Consider the following 18,769-nt stretch of genomic DNA (forward strand, 5'->3'; position numbering starts at 1 on the left):
TTGGAGCCCTTGATCTGGCGAACGCGTGTTCTCTTCCTATTCGAATTGTCAAAAGAGTTTGACAAGAGATACAATCTAAATCATGACTCAACGATCGTGAATGTTTGACATTCTTGCGCTGACAATGTCTTTTGGATTTGTCAGACCCGCGACATTTAACCTCTTGACGTACAATATCGTATGGGAGACGTTATGCGTTTCCTAAGCTAAAGTCGACACTGACGTTCTCAATATAAAAAAAAAAATACTTTTCCACATGGTTCACATGATTGTTTTCCTATATTTCAATGAAAAATATCACATCATTTTCTGGTCGTATGGATTTTTATTTAATTCGTACATCAAGAGACAACTCGCGGAACATCCTTCTCAATTTCACAGATTCTCATCAATTCCATCAATTTTCAATTTCGAAACGGTGGCTGATAAACGCGCTCTGATAAAATGCCCCTACCGGGATAAGCGGCTAAGCGTGTCGTAAACAAGAATAAATAATAATTCCGTAAATGAAACGGTTGGCAATTTCCTCGGCTGCCTGCCAGGCTAAACAAATAAGCGCCGACGGGGAAGAATTAGCGCGGGGGGCGCAGGCGAAAGAGAATCTCCGGGTAATTCCTTCTCGAACAACAGCGGCGATTTCACGCGCTATTTGCCACGAGAACGATCCCCCCCTCCCCCCGGTTCGATTCGCGCACGCGAGGCCAACTCTTCCCGGTTCGCGTTCTCTCGAATCGACGATTACACGCGTCGCTGTAACGAAAGCTCCCTTTTTTCTTCCTCGCTGCTTCGTCGCGTTAATTAATTCGAGCGGATCGGTAACGCGAGCGCGAATTAATTGCGGAAACGAGCGCGGCCGTTCGTCAAAGAATTCCACGGAGAAGCCAACCGGAAGGATCTTGGGGGAAAAGGGACGCGCAAACGTACGGTAACGGGAGCGGGTGCGAGAGGGTGGGCGTTCGGGGTAATTGGTTCTCGCGAGCGAGGGTAAACGCGAGCCAGTCACTCCCCGCCACGTCTAATAACCCGATACTAACAGGGGCTCTCTTACTAACAATATCCGCCAGCAACATCCACCTCCGTTTCGGAGGAAGCCGGAATGCCCCTTCCGACTGATCGATACGTGGCCCGGCTCTGCTACAAATTCACAAGTTTATTACCGGTGTCAGATGATGCTTTCTCCGTGAATGGGAATCTAGCGTTCTGTTGGAGGCGCGAACGGATACACGAGCGTAAACACATACGTACGTATTTATAGAGGGTGTTTCGTGATTTGTAGGATAATGTGTCCGAACGTAATGGGAAGGTATACTGGGCTTGGCTTCACCAGAGATGACGACGTGTTCTTCATAAATCACGAAATGAAATAACCGCGTATATAAAAGCAACGCGTGTGGGATATATGTGTGTACCGATGAACGAAGAAACGTATCAATCGATGACATAATTTTTAATTTTTTTTTACTGAACTCTAAAAATTCAGTTGCCAGGCGTATACGCGTGTACGTACGTGCTATATATATATATCAGCTGAATCGATGATATAATTTTCAATTTTTTCTTTGAGCTCTAAAAATTCTAATGCACACGATGCCACACGTTGCACGATAACCTCCGGTAACAAGGGATGAAAAAAATACTTGAATTTCGTCCGAAATCGAAGGAGAAAGAATGATCGATTATCCCTTAATTGAGAACTGAACTCGTCGTTGGCGATGTCTGAGACACCCGGTATATCCGTGGCTATTCACGGGCGGCATACGTTTCAACGAGCTTGACGTTAAAGGCAACCGCCGGAACAGGGTTCTTGGCACGAGCAAACGACCCACTCTTCGCGCCATTCAAGTCGAAACGCAGGGAGAACGGGATATAGGGGGTGACAGGAGCGTACGACGCCGAAAAGCAGCAGCGTGAGTTATAGGAAAGAAATGCAAATAATTACCCAACTGTGCGGCGCCTGGTCACGTCCCACCCCCATCCTCTCACCACCCGGCGTGCACCGTTTACGTAATTCCTCGCTGTCCATTCGCCGATAAGCGTTCACAAACGTAAATGGAGTTACGCGGCTCCACACGCGAAATTTCCGTAATTATATTCCCACCGACGAGGATCATTAATAGCTCGTTTCGTGCGCGCTTCCCGTTCGCGTGCTGTTTCCCATTTTTCGTTATCAGCTCGATCAAACGTGGAGGGAAAGGGAAGCAAACGAGCCGCTCTCCCCGGCGCGGAATTATTACGTTGTTTCACTCATCGTTTCGCTCGAGAACGATACCCACTGCCTCGCAAGTGCTTTGTATCTCGTTTCGCGTTAAAGAGGAGCGAAACGGTAGGAAATGTTTTCTTTTTTTTTTTTTTTCTTATCGCGCGTACTGCACGTGGCGTTGAGACGAACGAAATGCTCGGGTCTTAACCTCTTGCGCTGAAATGACGTGCCACGCACGTCGAGATATTTGGATTGCCAAAATTGCAATATTTTCTCAGTTTTATTAAGTATATTGAAATATAACCCAGGCAAAACAAATAATAAATTTATTGCTTCTTGGTGATTTCTATCCAGTGATATACCGATGAATGAATAAAAAGAAGACAAGTTATTGTATACGGTTTGGTCACTCGTTATGGTCCGTTAACCAGTTACTGGCGCAAGAGGTTAATTCCGATGGATTCTTCGTCCGGAGATGCATCGATCGCGATAATTTGAATGACCACCGAATTTTGTCACATTCGAGTCAAGAAGGAAACATGATTAATTGGTGATTGCCGAGTAATGAACGGGCAACTAGTGATTCGACTAAAATTAAAGTTAAAGAATTTGTGGACTCGTTCGACGAATGTTAAAGAACCAACGCAGGACAGGAAAGCCTTCCAGGAAAATGGAACGGTGAGCCCGTTCAATGAGAGTTCAAAAGCACGCGGAAAAAGTTGAAAATTTAGCGAAACGGAAGTGATCAATTGCAGCGAGTTTCGAGGAAGAGCACGAGGTGGCGTACAATTGAAATTTACGAAGTAACTTTCCAGAAACAATTTCGCGAATCTTTGGAAGATCAAACTTCCATGAACGAGAGAAGGGCCGCAGGATCGATTCTTCGGAAATTTAATCGAAATTAAAATACAAAAACAATACATGTACATCGTTGCGTGTAGAGAAATTCGTTATGGTCGAGAACGAAACGAATGAAGTGCAATTAAAATTTAAAATAACGTGAACCAGGAATGCCACAACAAAAGGGGCGAAAGAAGAGAAAGCAGTAAACTGATTTCAGCGCAATACGTGAAGAATTTCATTCGAATTTCTCGATGTATTCGACGCCGAACGCGATTTCGCCTAACAATTCCACTATTCTCGCGGCAGGAAATTGAAACATTTACACACTTCACGTTCACGGACTGAGATTGAACTCTCTCTCGCCAGAGAAATACCACGCTTACGTAACTTGGCGTCCGATGAAAATTAAAAATTGAATCGGACACAAATTACACTGAATCGTTCCGTTCTTTCGAAGAAGAAGAAGAAGCAGAAAAAGAAAAGAGAAGCGACTCCTTTGCACGAACGGGTGGAAAAAGGAGAATTCTAGACACTGGCAGATTCCAATCGCGTGTCTTTTCAGATCCTTGAATCGAAAACGCGAGCACGCGAGATGCACATCGAACGAATGCACTCGATGCATACCCGCTTTCGATCGTTTGATAGTGGAGAGCGCATGGCGAATAGAAAAAAAAAGAGAGTGAGGAAGATAGAAGAGCTATCCCTGACGAAATTCGCTTAAATCGAAGGGCAAAACGTTGCGTCAAATCGGACGTTGAGTGATGAAATTTTTCAACACCTTGCGCGAACGAATCAACCGTGCAACCCAGCCGAATTCACACTCCGCTGAGATGCACGTTGTTACCTAAAAAAAAAAAAAAAAAAAAAAAAAGAAAAATTTCAATCGCGCGTGAATATTTGGAAACGCTTTTCCTCCGCGTTGCTCTCGGATAGTTTCGACAGGAGCGACCTCGCAAAGATATTTGGGACAGGCTCGCGTTTCAACTTGTGGAATAGAAGTTTATTCGAACCTGACCGGTGAAAATTATTCTTTGAACGCTGGGAATTGCTGCACGATCGGGTTGTTAGATCTACAAGAGTAAAACGAAACGTAGTCTTTAACTACGTTTTTCCCTTGCACTCTCGCACAGAGTGTTCGACACAGTTTTCAAAGCAAACGAATAGAGACGAGCGAATTTAGCTTCGAATCGTTTCTTAGAAAATTAATGTTTTTTTTTCCCCCTGTAGAAAGCAGAAATGTGCTTACTTGTCTTCGATATTTGACACTCCACGTCATGCAACCCTCGATACTTGTCGACGTATGTACATACGTATATTGTGCAATCTAAGAAACTCAACAGAATTAATTATGTTCGCGAGAACGTCAACAATTACGGTTAAACAAACAAACAAGCAGCTACGATAGTGTTTGATTATCCCGTCGTTCCCATTCAGTTCGTTCCCGACTATTGTTCCGTGAATGTTATTCAAGCTATTAAAATTGCAGTTTCAAACTGTAATTACCAGAGAGGAAAATTGTAATTGATCACGACGTCGTTTAATACCTGGATTACTCCTGCGTTTGATTTTGTTTGTGTTGCGGATTATCAACGGTATATTACGCATCGATGTTCCTAGCTAATATCAAGCGACGATAATTCCTTTTGTTTGTGAAATGTAACTCCGACTGGTAATAACAATAGAAATTCAGCGACATCAAAGGTGGAATAAATTTAAACGAGCGAAAGAGAGAGAGAGAGAGAGAGAGAGAGAGGGAGAATAATATCTATTATCTTTGCAATACAAATGGCACGCATGCATTTTTATAACGACGTCTTCTTTAATTTAGAATTAAATTAAGTATATATTAAATTCTATATTATATATTATATGTTAAATTATATATTACATTCTATAGTAAATTAATATAGAACTATTGAAAATTAATTCCCAGTCGGCATCGTTTCCTCCGAGGAAACAATTAAGGCAGTTTGGATGAAAGAATTAATTATAGTTTATTTTAAATTTTAACTTTGCTTTAATGATCGAATTTCACCAAGAATTTATCTCAATTTTCTCAGTTGGAACAGTTTTGGGTAAAAATAATATGTCTCCATCTTGCAAAAACACAGAGTACAAACTGTCTGAAATTGCTCAGCATTGAATCAGAGCCGAGACTTCAAGTTCTACTCCACTGACAACATTCGGTATTAACCGCCCTTAACTCGACACATCATATCCTAAAATCAAACGACGTAACTGAATCTTCTAACGCCCCCCTGTTAAATATCCCCTTGGCACGAGGCCAGTATGGACGGGCCTTAACGCGTGCCGGGCCATGAAACAGCCAGTCAGCTGTGAACTGAATTATTAAATCGCGCCTCGTATTGTTATGCCAGCCGCGAGTAATTGCTTCGAACGTTTTCACCTAATTCACCGGTGATCGATGCACGCGCGTCCGCCCTTATCTCTTAAGCTGTCACACACGCCACGCGTATTATCTTTTAAATTGTGTACAGCCTGTGTACACACAGATGCACTCTCGCGGGCTGTTTCAAACAAGTTCACGATTATTGTTCTCTCTGTCGCGATTTGAAAAAAAGAGGCAAAGAGAAGAAGATCATGGATAAATTGCGCCGTATATTTCCGAGGAATGTTTAACTATTTACTAGGCTCTTGTTTTCATCGTTTCAGCCAACGTTGTCCGACGAGGAGCGCCGAAACAGGTGTTTGCTCAGCAAATAGAAGTCGCGTACACGCTTGGTTCCGATATCGGATCCAGACACGGCGATACGAGCGCTGTCGCTCCGCCGATTAAACGAGAAAGAAATAATACTGTTTATTTATCACAAATTCCGCCTGCGAGCCGAGAGCAAATTAAAAGGAAAAATGACAAAATTCGCTGAGAGTATCCCTGTCGACTCGTTTGGGAGAAAGAAAACAAGAAAAAGAGAAAGGAAGAAACGATGAAACAGTTTACAAATTGTTCTGAAATCTCTGAAAATATTTTACATACACGCGTCTGGCATTCGTGGTAATTTTACTTCAATTCGAGCTATCTTGCAACTTTTATCTGAATTCGCTAATATTTTTTTAAATCGATGCTTTTGGATATTGTTTTTCGTCGAGGCTTGTAATATTTTTGACAACTTAAACAGATTTATGGCTACTCTCACACAATTGCAGAAGTATCAAGCATGGTTTGTACTGATCAAACAGGCAGAGAGTATACTTGAGAAAATTAATGTACTTAAAATATTCATGGGACCGTAAAACATTCTACTATTTGTTCTCGCGACTCTACCAGATTTCAAAGTACCAGAAATCTAATATTAATTAATATTTAATCGTCCAGACGTAGATTTGTCTTGCATTGTTCTACTTTATATCTCACTGGAGTGTGAGAAGATTTGCCACTTAAAAATTCTGTTCCTTCGTTCGATTAATATTTTGCTATCTCCAACAACGAGATAAGGCTAATAGTGACACAGCCTTGATCGATACCGGTCGCATTTCCTCTTCGTTCAATTTATCATCGACTTGTTATCAATATTGCAAACGGCCGACTGTGGAGGCAAAAATTTCAGCGTCCTCGAATGGGCTAGATGGGAAAAGTTGGCGAACACTTCGGAGTGAAATCGAATTCGCAAAATGGGATCTGAGTTAACATGGAACGGCGCCAGAAATTGATGCATTCAAAATAGCGACGGCAACTTTTATAAAACGCGTGGCCGGGTGGCTTACGCAGCGCCACGCGCGTGGAATAGTTCGCCTCGCGATGTCAGTCATACTACTGTCGCGACGATATTTAAAAACGAAATCGGTACGATCGACCTAGTTCACCATGCAGTGATATTTCCGACGACATTTTGTAATACGAATGTCATTGCACGTTGAATATATCAAATTTCGAATATCCAAAAATATTTGAAATTATTGCTATCCTCTTTCACTGCGAAAATTATTCGACGGTCTCTTCTTTCTCGCGAAAAAAAAAAAAAAAAAAATTATAATTTGAAACATCTCGCGTGTTGCGTTTGCACGATGTTTTGAACAAAATTCGAAGTTACACGCACTGTATGTTTACGTGCTGCGCTGATCACTCTTTGTACCACTAATTAGAAAATTGTACAATTATTCAATCGTGAATAACAAGAAAAGAAAAAGAAATACGTGAAAATTGCGAGGTAGAAGTGAAACAAGGTTCTTTGTAGGCTGTTTCGATTCAGTCTAAAAACACGGTTAAAAATTTCACACCAAATGTTTTAGCAGAAATTACTATTTTACATAGCAGATTAGAGTTTTATATGAACTCGGTGAACTTTTCGGGGTAAAGCAATTACAATTTATGCAACTGAAGAGTTCACTGGTTTTCTCCTCTACCTTTTAGAAAGATAAGAAAGACTAAAGTAAGCGAATTCAGCCAGCAAGAATTTATTTAATCGGGTATTGGCCAAATGGAGTTCTATCGTGTGTACTTGTAGCAAGCTGCAAGAAACAGTTGGTCGCCTGTTTTGGAATTAACAACCGCCGCGTTCGCGTATATCGTTTCACTTAATGTCCCAGTTGGCGACGGTATTATCTGGCAGTTTGCGTTTCGCACGACACCGTGTGAACAACGGCAGCGACTATTTTTCACCCGTGATGAACGCGCACGACGATCGAATAAAACAGTAATCATTATATCTGTTTAATTACACGCCGTTTGCAAAATATCTGTCGACCGACCTAAAAAAATTTCCCGATAACTGCGACGGCACGGAATAATTGAAACTCCGGTTCCGCCGCGCGAAAATGGAACTTTCGGTCGCTGATAAAATCACGCGAAAAAATGTCGAACGTTACCAACGTACATCGAGCGACGTCGGAATCTTTTTTTCAGCTTGTCATCCGAAGGTTTTGCATTCTCGCGCGGCACTTGTCATCCGTGCAGTCCAAATTTACCTTTAGAGAACGCGGCATAATTATTAGCTTTGCTTTGAGAAGTACTATGAAACCGGACGATAAATGTTGAACGTGTAAAATTTTTCATCCAAATAAATCAGTTGCTGAAATATTTTTCTTCTTTTGATCGAAAGTCAGGAGTATATCGGCGAAATGAAACTGGGTAAATTTCTAATTTACCGACTTTTCCCAATTTTGGCTATTTCGCTACAGATTTTTTTTTTTTTTTGAAAAATTCATTTTGTTTTTAAAATAAGAAATCAGCTGGAGAAAGTTGAAAAGTCGAAAAATGTTGTATAGTTCTTTTGCTATATTAAAAAATTTCCTCTTCCATGTCACAAAGATGTGTTACATATTTTAAATATTTTATATTGTGATGTCCGTAATAATTTGTCAAATGAAATGGAATTGAATAATTTAAATGTGGGTTATTGGAAATAATTCAAAATGGATTATTTTTACTGATCGTCGTATGCTCCAAAGCTGTGCTCATCGTTATCTTGTGTATGTTCAATGATAAAATGAACCTCTCGTTAAAGGAACGGTAGCGAAATTGAAAAACTAGAAATTTATTTCAAATTGATCGTGTAAATTCGTGAAACAAAGGTATATAACTTGCATACGCAAGTGTCTGTTCGACACTTGGTTCGTAGCTCCGAATACAAATTCCTCGCAGCGTAGAGTCTTTCCATTCGACGCTCACTTCCGGTCACGTTCACATTTAATTATCGCAGATTACCAAGTGTATAAAGTACTTAGTGACATTCAGCCTCCCTTATTGCCTTTGAAACTCGGCAGAGAATGAATGAGAAGGCGAGCGAATCGGAGGATCGGTGTCGGAAGACGGCAGAACGAACAGCGAGGAAAAGAAGAGGGAAAAAAGGAAAGAGTCGGCCATAAACGAAACGCAGTATATCTTGACGCGTACCAGACTCCCGGCATAGTATGAAAAGTTCCCCCGCTTATTATAAAGTTCCGCGATCGTCCGACTTTCCGCTCTACTACGCCCACGCTCATATATTTCGCGTGATTGTCTCTCTGTTAGTTGTATATATGTATGTACGTCGCCGGAAATCGGCTACCGGGCTGGCAGAAGAACGCTTAATGAGCTCGTTTCATTGTAAAATGTTTGTGCAACTTCTCGTAACGTTCATTCATCGACGTCATCATTATCCGTGCCCGGACAATCGTGTTCAAGGGACGACCGACCATCCCTCGTCATCCTTTCTTCTTTTCGCTCGCGAAACTTTCGACGAAGACCACCTCTGCTGATTGTGAGATTCGTTGCGGACAGGAGAGGCCACTATCGCCTATTCAAGCCTTTTCATAGAAAAATTTGCCGAACAAAGAAGCTGGAAATCCCTGTCCGAGGTTGACCGACTGTCTGTCAATTTATCTTCAATCGATTCGGGGTAGGTTTACCATCCGGATGAAAGGAAATGGCGGTTTTGGCCGGCGAATGAAGATTGAATGTCATCGTCGGATTAAAGGGATGTTTATAGACCGTCCGATATTCTTCTCTGTTTGCGCAGGCTCTTAATCTCGTATTACGCGAAATTCAATCTGGATTCTGTTCTAATTTGAAAATTGGGGCGATTCAAACTTGGAACGGGAAGAATCGAAATGAGCGTAAAGTGAAGGGTAATTGTATTTACGAACGAATCGTACGGTCTGCGACACGATGAGCGTACTGTCCGAGCAAGAATATAACGAACAAACGGAGTTTATTCGAACGCGTGATTGAAACGCATGGTAGAAATATTATATTCGGGAACCGTTTGACGTCGATTTTATTCGGGATCTGTGGGTTCTGATAGGAGGGAAAATTGAAGGCAGAGATACTTTCTGTGCATCAAGCATGCAAATGGAAATGTCTCGTAAGGGAGACTTGACGATTGGAAGACGACGAGAAAATCTCGTGTAAACATTCCACGTGTCTTTTTCAGCGTTCCTCCTTGTCGCGTGTGATGTGAATTTTATCCAAAAATTTCTGTATTCTAAGCGACGTAGGGGTTCGAGATGTTTCACGGAGAAGAGATCCGATTCAAGGAAGACAATTGATCTCGACAAAATATTTCCACGGATGTATTTTTCACCATTCTCGCTGCGAAATTAAACAGGATCGTGACTTTTTCTTCTCGATTCGATTTCTATATTCCGTACTATCGACTTTCTGGTTGCACGAGAATTTTCAATCGTCATTTTGTCATGCCCGAAAGTTAGTTTAACCGTATCAGGGTATCGTCGGCCATTCGGCGAACGTGACTTTGTTGTTATATCGATAACCATTTTCATCAATAATTTCAATACCTCGCTACGGCTCGAAACCGAGGCGTGCAAACGTGGAAAAAACCCGCCTGACTGGATCGTTAAATATTAAATTCATTTCGTTATCTTTCGTTATTAACAGTATTGCCTGCCCAGTGTCCTCTAAACGATACTCTCGTTCGAATCGCGAAAGTCCATCGACTTTCGCCGGTGCCGCGGAGATTGAGCCTGCAACACAATTATCGCATCGGGAAATACGATGAAAAGTTCGAAACACCAGTAAATTAATTTTCACAGGCGAGAGATATTTTCGCAAAACGAATGAGCTTGATTCCATTTTCTAACGGCACTTTGGTAATAAAGATGCGAATTCGCGATCGTTTAACGCGTCGACGCGAACGTTTAATCGAAAAAAAAAAAAAAAAAAAACGAAAAAGAGAAGAATCGAAACGCGTTTTCTGTTTAATTTCTTACTTGAATCGGATTCTGAATTTTATCGAAATCAGCTGCTACCTGATACGATTGAGCGATTAAGCTGAGCCACCTTGAGGTGATTGAACTCCTTTCGAGAATACTTTCTAGGAAGAGAATGAATATTATTTAACGACTGGTTCACGCATAATTTTCACCATCGTGTAATTGGTTCACATATACACGTTTCTAGTTACATTTGTCAAAAATAAATACATTTCCAAACTAAATACGGGAGGAGGCTAAGTCAATTTCAAAAAAAAAAATTGTACTACTCCTTCACGTTAGTTTCGATGCAAAAACTCGTGACTACGCGCTGTACTGTCATGCGCCGAGTTGATCCACCGAATGAAACTGAAACGTGTTTGATCGGACTTGGAGTGACTTACACTCACGGTTGAATGTTAATAGGTGAAGCCTCCCTCTTCGTCGTATCGTTCTAATTACCGTGGCAGACGATTTATCATTCTTGCGCATCGACTCGACGGTGGTAGAGATATAACGAGGAGAGAGATATAAAACGGGAACCGCAGCCAAAGCCGTTCATTGAAATTCACCGCTCGGATAATACCGGTGGAAAAGGCGTTTTAAATGAAACCCTCTAGAACGTTTGTCGCGATCTATGGATGATTCAGGGGCGGGCGATTTACGAGCTTCACGCTTGCCCGACAATGTAAGAACATCTTTGTTCGACGTCGACAAAAGCGTTTGATAAATGTATGTCGAACACGACGGTGACGCCTATTGTGTCAATATTTGAATGGATCAACGATAAATAGAAGGAGCCAGGAAAAGGGAGAAGAATGAATCGAACGGGAGCACAACGTTTCGCGGTGACTTTTCCATGGACAGTTACGCTTCCGGCTCGCTTCCTCTTTTCCCCGGCAGGTTTACCGACGATTTGTTGGGCAAAGGTTGTCTACGCTCGGTTGAGCTCCACGCGAGTTTCACGGCGGTGTTACGCCGCTCTGCGCGCGCGCTAAGGGAATTTAGGAACGTCGGTTTCGCGACGAATACGTGCCAGTCCTCGAGAAGAAGAGTTTCTTCCTCTGACGACCTCGTTGTCGCGGCCTCTGTTCAAACCTGTTGAGGATGAATTTATCCGCGGTGAATTTACGCGCCGAAACGAATTGTTCCGCGCAGCGAAATGGGTACGCTGTATGGGTACGTAGTGTTCCGTTTGAAGAATCGTTCTTGATACGTACAGCCTCGGCTTCACGACTGAAAAATATTACCCCCGAACCTTGTTCGTGTTCGGGCTATTTACATATATCCACGAAGACAACCGATAAATTGTTGTTCAAATATACGCTTCGCAATAGTGCACTTTCAAATAACTTATAAATCACTAAAATGCTTTGCTTCGCTTGTAAAAAAAAAATGCTCTGATGCCGAAGCAGTTTGGAGATATATTCGATCGAGCTTCCTTCCAGAGTCAGAATCAAACAACGTTCACACCAGCAAGCTTCTTGTATTTTTTGATAATCAGAGAGAAATATTTCATGCACATTTATACAGAGTGGGTCAGAAATCACCTCCTGCTGAAATAAATTTTGTAATCATTCTTTTTCCATTATATATTTTTAAAATTTTCTTCTACGGATTAAAGTACACAGAAAATTTAAAACTTTGATCAATTTAAATTAGTACTTAATTTTGTTTAATTAATAAAGGCATTTTAGCAAAAAAAAAAAATAGATGGGAAGGAACCCTTTTGGTCCACCCTATGTAACAATCAATGATACATTTATAACGTGCTGATAAATATTGTAATGCGGGTGAAATTATAGCCGGGCGATTGAAATCAACGATACGTCCGTTTGAGGTAACTGAACGGGTCCGAAAACATTTCGATTTAGGAGGCAATCGCAGGAGAGTCACGTTTTCGGTCGGATCGTGCCCATGGCTGGCTACGTCAAAGTGACGTTACTCAAATAATGGATGCGCGATTCGTTACCCAGTCACGGTTGAAATGAATTATTTCGTGTATTATCTCTCTCTCTCTTTCCCTTTCTCTCTGTTCGTTGTTACGGATTGCCCGCTGTTTAACGAGCAGCGCAGAAAAATGATTAAAGCCTGTCCCCGGCAACGAATGAAACGCGGTTTACGCGGCAAATCGCGTTATCCTCGGGCCCGCTCGTATCGTAGCAGTTTGCCACACTTTGAACGAAAAATTTCGAGGCGGAAACGACCCGGCTGGAATTTATCGTAACTTCCCGAATGATTCTCGTGCAATTTCACACGGTCACGTCGACCAACCGATTGCAAATTTCTTCTCCCCTTTTCTCTCTCTTTCTCTTTTCCGTTGTTTTTGATGTTGTCGCTTCGAGGAAAAATTACATTTCATCGGATCGATCGGACTTTGCATTCAACCCTTCCGGCGCCAACTGGAAGAATTGAATCCGCGAGCGAAAACTATAAACGAGTCAAGCTGACGCAGTTTTGGCGAAGTTTCGGGGAAAAGTGATGAGAATTGACTTTCGAACGATGATTGATAACGTTTATTCGAAATTGGAAGAAAGAGTGGAGAAGTTGGTCGATCGACGATTATTTCTAGCGAATTATTTTCGGAGATGTTGATCGGTCTAACAGTTCTTTTCAGATGTTGATTCGTCAAGTTTGAAATAATGATTCGAACAGAGTCGAGCATAGACGTTTCGTTCGTTTCTCGAAATGACGCACGGTACGAAAGCAAAGAAACTCGCCGAAAGACGAAACTCCTCCTTCTTTCGAGACTTTGCGAAGTCTCGCCGTGTACTCACCGTTTTTCAACGTCGACGATATCGTTTTAAGAGGCGGGTCGATATAGACCCGAACGTCAAAGCCAAGGTAATGTAATGTTTGCGCTAGTTCCTTCGAATCTATTTCCCCGCCTGCTCGCGAGTGCATCTTCTTGAAGTTGATGTGGTTGAAGATTAACGCGATGCCTCGTCGTTTGTGTTTCATATTATATATTTCCGAGTATCGATCCAAGTCGCTCGTAGCGTACGCCTTCTCGGGTTCGTCTCTGAAGAAACAATAACAACAACACTTGGAATTAATTTGACAACAATGCGATGAACAAATCAAGAAAATGTGAAAATCGAAGGAATTCTTTTCTTTTTCGATGACTATAGAAGTATAAAGGCGAGCAGAATGGAAAAATAAAGAATGAAATTTTTTTCGTAAGATGCTTTGTTTTCGATTTGAAAACTTATCGAGGGAACTTTGACTAATTCTAAACGTAACTGAGAAGAATAACTAAGAGAAGATTAGTCTATGTGCAAGAGTAAATGAAAAATTTTTTCATTTAAAGCTTCATTTTCGAGTAAACAGACTTTGAACGTGTTTCGTTAGAAGTTACCGTGGTGTACGTGTACTTGACAAATTTTCAAATTTTCGATTTTCTCGAAGCATCTTGCAAAAACATTTTATTCCACATTTTCACACGTGGAACAACCTTCTATTCTGTTAAGTGTAGAATTAGCTAAATATCACGTATACTTGATAAATTTTCAAACTTGATTTTCTCAAACACAATTTCATCCTTTCTTTTCGTCTTATTTTTTCACGGCGCTGGGACAACTCTGTATAAGAACGTCAATTACACGTAATAAGTTTTATAAAATTTCAATGAAAAAATTGACAAAACGGTATATCGCAAGCAAACGATCGATTATGGCCCGGTTTCAAATTTTCCCTTAGCGCATATACATACATACATTTAACGAACATGTCCCAAAGACGGTTTGAGTAATTCGTATCCCGCCCGAAAACAATTTATTCGATTTATGGCTCGAACGCGAACGAATGTCATTTAATTGGGAGAGTCATATATCGACGCAGAAATTCGTTCTTTCAACTAGATTCTAGCCCGCTATCTAATATGGGATCTGTTGCACGACGGATTACATCGCTCGAAAACTCTTCTCGTTCCATTTTTTACGATCGCTGTACACGTTCGTACACGCGGCTTCGTGGATTCGCGTACGCGGCGTGTTTTTGTCCATCTGCGAATATTTTCTGCTCCCGGACGTCGTCGTTTGATGCGGCGAAAAAAGAGCAACGATAAAAAAGGGATAAGGGGGAAAAATGTAACCGAAATACCGTAACGAAAGCCGCGTATCCGCCGTTTCGGTGTCGGTGTCGCGCGCTGACGGTTTTTATGTTGCTCGTAAAAATTTGGCCCCGGCGTGGAGGGTGGTAGCTCGTTTGCCGGAACAACGCCACGATCCAGAGACACGCGACAAATAACGTCTCTGGAAAGGCGAAGGTCGACGCTAAGCACGACTTTGCAAGAAACTTCTCGACGTTTACGCGACCGAAAATCGAACGAACGGACGTTTCCTGAGTGGGAATGCTGTATAATTTTTTTTCTTTTTTTTTTCCCCCTCTCGAATAATGGAAAAGCGATTTCACTCGATACAGTGAAGGATCGTTTTGAATGGATAAAAAAATGTTGAGAGATGTTTATTCGATAATAGTACTATCTAGATTGGAGTGATTTAACCTCTTGAGCGCTTAAAATTACGAAACGTCTAAAACGTCTTAGCACTGAGTGAGGGACATGTAACAAATTGATGTAGAAATGCATTAATCTTCGAACTTATACTTTCGACGTATATTTATTTGATACGCTGTCTCCAATAAGTCAAACAATTATTTTATTTTATCATAAGATCAGCATAGACTAAATGTTCAGAGGAGTAATCATATTTTTGATGTATTTATTTAATATATTGTTTCCAATTATAAAACAATTATTTTATCACTGATTATTAGATTTTCTCTAATATGATACTAAATCCTCGGAAAGTGTTGTATTACTTATTTAATATATTGTATTTAATATCTATAATAAGTAAAACAGTTATTTTATTGATTATCTCTCTTTACACTACAATACTGTTCGCATATTTCTCCGCTCTCGTCAACTTATCAAAGCTCGATAGAATCGATCCAGAAAAGGAACGTAGCAAACACATTCTTCGCGGTCGTTTAAAAAGCAACCATTAGAGAGTATACTTATGGCCCGTTAAACGAAAGCATTGGGACTCGTAATTCTTGGACACGGGGAGGCAAGTTGGAGCGCGCGTAGACGAAAGGTTCCCGCTGTTGTGGAAAGGCGCGACGGCGTATAATGCGTCGCGAGGGTGCCTCGCCCTCGTTCCCCAAGTGCATTAGGCTGTTTCGTACTTTCAGCTCACGTACGGTAGGTGCACGCCACGAACGGAAAATCTTGCTCGCTGGCGGTAGAGCGTCTGGAACGTAAGGTTCGCAGAGTGGGCTCACGTGAGCGAGCGCCAGACCACCCGAATCATCCGACGGTCGATTTAATTTTAACTTAGATCGCAATCCCGGGCTAAAGAACTTCCAAGTAACGGCTCGAACGTTTTATCACGGCACCACGGTTGCCCTCGTATCTCCTCCTCTAAACGCGCCTTACGCGAACTGATCGAACCAGCCAGGTGTGGTTCCACCAGAGAGATATTCTCTACGCGATTACCGTCGTTTTCACGCGGTGAACACATTTGACACAACCAACACGCCGCGATATCACGATTAGATTTAGGAGAAAACTTTTTCTCATTGATTAATTTGAAATGTTGCGAACCGAATTTTTAACCAACGAGTGGACCATTATAACTTTTAAATCTGTCTTCGAATCCCCTGTCGCTTGGTTACGTTGTCACAAATTTATTTCTGTTCGTCGATTCAACGTAAATTAAACGTAAACTTCGACTACTGAAACAAATTGTTTAAAGTCCATTCATGAGTTGTGTACGTGCACGCAATTGAAGTTAACTTTCGGTTTCCCAAAAGCAACGTTTAAATGACGTTGAGTTTTTCCCGCGTCCAATATGGTACTCATTAGCGACGACTTTTACGAACACAATAGCAATTGTGTCGTCATTTTTTAACGGCTGTACCATGCGTTTACAACTGCAGTCAATGTAATGGTTCTAAACAGGTGGCAATTACTCTTGCAGTTACATAGCGCGTTCACGGTGCACTAGAAGGGGAGATTACCCTTACCTGTGAGAGGAGTGTGGTTGTTGTGTTTGAAACTTAGAACTCTGTGAATACGTACATACGTGCGTCAAAGACTGTGCTTCTCAGTTGAATTGCGTGCACGTGTGCGCGAGCATCTATGTAGGATTGAATCCTCTTAAGGTAGAGCAGGGTGTACTTGAGTTGAAGTTCCAGCGAGCATAACCAGCAATTCGAATGTACATTCAGAATTTAGATCTTTCTCTCTCTCTCTCTCTCTCTCTCTCTCTTTGTGTATATGAAGAACTCATTGGCATTGTAATTTTTATACCGTTATATTTTGTTCCTGTTTCTGAAAAAGAATTCCTCGAATACCTCAACATGGAAGTTTTTTGGTATAAAAGTGAAACTTTCGTCGAAGTTTTCCTCGAAGAAGTATTTGACAATTATTGCAAAGTGAAACGTTTCGGAAACATTTCCCCGATAAATGCCCCGTTATTGCTGCTCTAATTATTCCGTCACAATCTCACTTGTACGTCGCGCGTCAGACTTTGGAAGTATATAACGTACTTATCAAAACAATTAAGAAGATCCTATAATGAGTACACACTGCAATTAAATTATTCTGAACTCGTTATTACAAATACCATCGCCGGTGCTCGAGCTCGATGCTTCACTTACACATTCTTCGAGATCAATTAAACAGCGCTTGTTGGAAATTCAAATTTACGAGTTCTCGTTCGCCTGCATTTATATTATATTTCTTTCGAAAGTTGTCGAAAAGTTATGGTTATAATTGGAAAAAGTTTGTTGCTTGAGCTCGTCGAGGTAACTACCATCCAATTACGAGAAGCATCGGATAACAAATTCCATGAAACTGTAAACGATCCTTCCATTTCTATCACGCTGTATCAGTTTCCATTTACAACGGGGGATAGAGTCAAATAAGCTCCTTGTCATTTGATTCGATCGCGAATTCACGATCCTCGTGAGGTATGTACACAGGTATGTGTTGATACAGAGTAAATGTTAGCCATTTCATCAGGTGGTGTATTTCTGTGCAATTATAATTATTTCCCAAATAGAAGCGCTGTTGCACGTGCAATTCTAAGTGGTATTCTATCTCTACTCTCTCTCTCTCTCTCTCTCTCTCTCTCTCTCTCTCTCTCTCTCTCTATTTCACAAGCATATTATAATTTTTTTTATTATATTATTATAATAATATATTATATAATATATAATATATATTTATTCCTTCTTTTATTAATGTCACATGTGTAGCATATAAATTATAGGTGCAGGTTGATATTTATAGTTGATGATTATAGTTTTGCTTCACCGATTCAAGTTATTATACTTAATTATACTTCATTATACGTTCATTTTCACTATATTATTATTAGTTCATTTTTACTTTAATCCTATTTCTAAAAAAATTACGAATCCGAATGCTTCGTTTCACTTCGCGAATTCAAGTTATACTTGTCACTTTATTTCTAATTCATACTTCACTCCTACTTTATTCCTTTATTCTTATCGAAGAAATCACGGATCCAGTGATACATTATAGATCAAGTGACCCATTTCCCGACTTAACTGAAGATATCTATTTTCTAATCTTCTATATCTAACTTTTCCATTTCACAAAAATATCATTACACATAGACATTTTGCTTGACGAATTCAAATTATACTTATTACTTAATTATCGGTAACTAAAGAAATTCGTTTCATTTCCAAACGAAGAAGAATTTGTACGTCAAAGAATTAAATTGGCTCTGATTTAGTGAATTAAATTATCCTGCTGTTCTCTCTCTCTCTCTCTTTCATGTCGTGTTTACTACATTCAATTATAGTAACGGTGCTGTTCACGTTTAGTCTCCAAACATTATTACGTCGCAGTCTATTCGATGCATCGTACCCAAACAAGTTCTCGATTCCGCTTTCTGAATAAACAAGCAACGTTACACGTCGCAAACATATTCGTGTAAGTCTCTTTCGCAATATTACAAAGAAACAACACAGTGAAAATGTCTCTGAAAAATATAACAATCCGTGTAATTTATCGATTTTATCCACCAATTATAATCAAAC

At 40.7% G+C, this 18,769-nt stretch overlaps 1 protein-coding gene across 1 annotated transcript in view; it reads right to left on the reverse strand.

The window, feature by feature from the left end:
- The window catches only part of LOC122532654 (caspase-like), a 32,440-nt gene that overhangs the window by 11,253 nt on the left and 2,418 nt on the right, over positions 1–18,769 (reverse strand). The window contains exon 2 of the mRNA XM_043661632.1: positions 13,468–13,712. Coding sequence (XP_043517567.1) covers positions 13,468–13,712 — 245 coding nt within the window. The remainder of the gene's footprint in view (positions 1–13,467; positions 13,713–18,769) is intronic.

Source organism: Frieseomelitta varia, unplaced genomic scaffold, assembly GCF_011392965.1.
Source record: "Frieseomelitta varia isolate USP_RPSP 00005682 unplaced genomic scaffold, Fvar_1.2 scaffold_462, whole genome shotgun sequence".
Lineage (NCBI taxonomy): Eukaryota > Metazoa > Arthropoda > Insecta > Hymenoptera > Apidae > Frieseomelitta > Frieseomelitta varia.